The sequence below is a fragment of the Arachis ipaensis genome, chromosome B3 (assembly GCF_059453495.1).
Source record: "Arachis ipaensis isolate K30076 ecotype BB chromosome B3, ASM5945349v1, whole genome shotgun sequence".
NCBI classification, from domain to species: domain Eukaryota; kingdom Viridiplantae; phylum Streptophyta; class Magnoliopsida; order Fabales; family Fabaceae; genus Arachis; species Arachis ipaensis.
The window spans coordinates 133970656-133973748 of NC_142438.1; the positions used below are offsets into that span (position 1 = coordinate 133970656).

Genomic DNA, 3093 nt, shown 5'->3' on the forward strand with positions numbered 1-3093 from the left:
GACACAGAGAGTGATATGGTAAAAGAGGATGACATTGGCGAATGGGTTAAAGCCAGCCAAGTGGGAACGCGAATCTACTCCGAAGAAGAAAGAACATTCAACAACTCAACCCAAAATCAGAATAAGACCACTCAACGTAAGAAAGAATCGGTCTTAAACTGCTTATTAGAAGAATTTGCAGGGATGTCAATGTAAGAAGGGAAACAAAGTTTGAAACCACAAGACACTGGTAACAGGACAGCACCTGAGTTACCTCAATCAGCCAATTCTAGAACAGAATGCATGGAAGTTATCATAGCTGGTCAGTCCAATACCAAGGAGGATGAAGGGCAGCTTATGCAATTCGCTATTGTGCAGTGTCTCACCACAGAGAAAGGTACGAAGTGGAAAAGTTTAGTAAGACAAGGTGCTGCAGAGTCAGATACTAAAAGTGAACCCAAAAAAAGGTTGATGAGTGGTATAGCTGAAGGATCTACAAAGAAAGCAAGAACAGAGGATGAAAATGCAGTTAAACAGATGGTGGAGGGTGCCAGCCTACAAATGGCACCCAAGGCGCCATGAGAACTATAGTTTGGAATTGTCGGGGTTTGGGGAGACCCCTGACAATTCACACCTTAAAAGTGATTTGTAAATCTCACTCCCCCGAGATTGTGTTTATAAGTGAAACAAAGAACCAATCTCAACAGGTGGAAGCAAAACTTCGGGTATGCGGCTACGAAAACTGGCATATTGTTAATCCGACAGGAGTGGCAGGAGGACTTGTGCTAGCTTGGAAGGACAACATCAGTGTTCAAATTATTAGCAGTGGAGAATTCTTTGTGGCAGCCGAAATTAAGGAAGTCGGAAGCAGTGAGGTATAGGCGTTTATTGGTGTCCATTTGAGTTGTTCGGAACAAATTCGATCCTTACAGTTTGAGGAGCTTACAACAATGAGCCAACACCTGGAAGGAAAAGTGGTAATAGCAGGCGATTTTAATGCTATAACAAGCCAAGCAGAAAAAGAGGGTGGAGGCCAAAAATCAGCAACCACCATTGCAACATTCACTAATTTTATTGACAGTAACGAATTAGTGGATATTGGAATGGTGGGGCGCCCTTTCACGTGGACAAATCGAAGACAAGGAGAGAATTTGGTGAAGGAGAGGCTTGACCGCTATTTAGTTGGGATGGAATGGAAGTTGAAGTTTCCGAATGCAGTGGTGCACAGGCTCACAGAGTCAGGCTCGGATCATGCTCCAATTTTGATGGAAACCAAACCTCAATCCTGGCATAGTAAAAGGTGGTTTAAATACCAGGAACGTTGGTGTGGAGAAGAGGATGTCAAGAGAATTGTCAGTGAAGTGTGAAGAATGGAAGTTGTAGGCTCGGCTATGTTCTCCTTGGCCCAAAAGTTGAAAGTTTGTAGACATAGACTAGTTCAATGGAAGAAAACTCACAAAGCAAACTCTCGGAAAGAAATTGAGGACCTTCAAGCTAAACTAGAGGAGTTGCGGGTGGCTGGAATCAATGGGGAGAGGAGGTTACCAGTTTGGAGGAGAAGTTGGAGCTGGCATATTTGAAAGAAGAGAGCTATTGGCGAGAAAAATCTAGAGTCAAGTGGCTAAAAGAAGGAGATCAGAACACTAGATTCTTTCACCAGAAATTTCAATCAAGGATGCGAAGGAACAGAATTTGGAGATTAGTGGGGAGGGACAATGAGATTGCATCAAAACCGGAGGATATTGCAAAGGTAGCTGAAGACTACTTTTGTGATATTTTTAATTCTTCTTGTTCGACCGATCCGAATCCATACTTAGAGGATTTGGAGCATAAGGTTACAACTTCCATGAACCGTAGGCTCCAAAGGCCAGTAACTATGGACGAGGTCAAAAGAGCTACATTTAGTGTTCATGCTCAGAGTGCTCCTGGTGATGACGGGTTTACAGCTAAGTTTTTTCACTTTTTCTGGGATATAGTTGGAGGTGACGTTTTTAAGGAAGTGAGAAGTTTCTTTCACAGTGGCAGAATTTTAAAAAGCTTCAATCATACTCAAATTTGTTTGATTCCAAAGGTGCCAGATGCTAGTGACATGACTCAGGTACGACCGATCAGTTTGTCTTCAGTTATGTATAAAATTATTTCTAAAGTTATGGTGCACCGATTACAAGGTATTATGAATAAAATTATAAGCTCGAATCAGAGTGCGTTTCTCAAAGGTAGACTCATTTCAGATAATATTCTAATTGCCCACGAATGTATGCACTATTTGAAAAGTAAGAGAAGTGGGGCAGAGCATGAGATGGCTATTAAACTAGACATGAGCAAGGCTTATGATAGGGTTGAATGACATTTTTTATGGTATATTATGGATAAGCTGGGCTTTGATGCTAAATGGATTAACTGGACTAAGGAATTGGTAACGACTGTTTCTTACTCTTTCGTTGTAGAAGGTCAACCTTTTGGCTATTTTAGGCCAAATAGGGGCATCCGACAGGGTGACCCCCTATCTCCATATCTCTTTCTTTTTTGTGCAGAAGGGCTTTCCTTCTTGCTACACAAGGCAGAGCAAAATAGATTAATTCAAGGAGTTCAAGTTAATCGAAGATGTCAAACAGTTAATCACCTTTTGTTTGCTGATGATTCAATCCTTTTTTGCAAGAGCGCACCTAATACAAGCCAAAGTATTCTAGAATTACTAGAGATCTATGAGGGTTTCAGTGGGCAAAAAGTCAATTTGAATAAGTCGGCTATCTTTTTCAGTCACAACACACCTCAGAACACAAGACTAGTAGTTGCTCAGACACTAAATATTGAACATATCGGAGCACAAGACAAATACCTATGACTGCCCTCTATAGTTCAAAAATCAAAGAAAGCAATCTTTGGAGCTATCAAGGATAAAGTTCAGAAGAGGATTATGGGTTGGAAAAGAAGTCTATTGTCATCAGGTGGCAGGCACACGCTATTGAGAGCGGTGGGGGAGGCGATTCCTATTTATACACTCTCTTGTTTTAAGCTCCCGGACACGCTGTTGACTGAGATTCATAGCATGCTCTCGCAATTTTGGTGGGGTCAAAAAGGCGCAGAACGAAGAATGTTTTGGATTAAATGGGA

General features: G+C 41.6%; 1 protein-coding gene across 1 annotated transcript; it reads left to right on the top strand.

Moving 5' to 3' along the window:
• Window positions 1-557: 557 nt before the first annotated feature.
• Window positions 558-1346, top strand: LOC110269525 (uncharacterized). The gene is made up of 2 exons (XM_021117420.2): window positions 558-854; window positions 912-1346. The coding sequence occupies exons 1-2, from the start codon at window positions 558-560 to the stop codon at window positions 1344-1346; spliced, it is 732 nt and encodes a 243-aa protein (XP_020973079.2).
• The last annotated feature ends 1747 nt before the right edge of the window (window positions 1347-3093 follow it).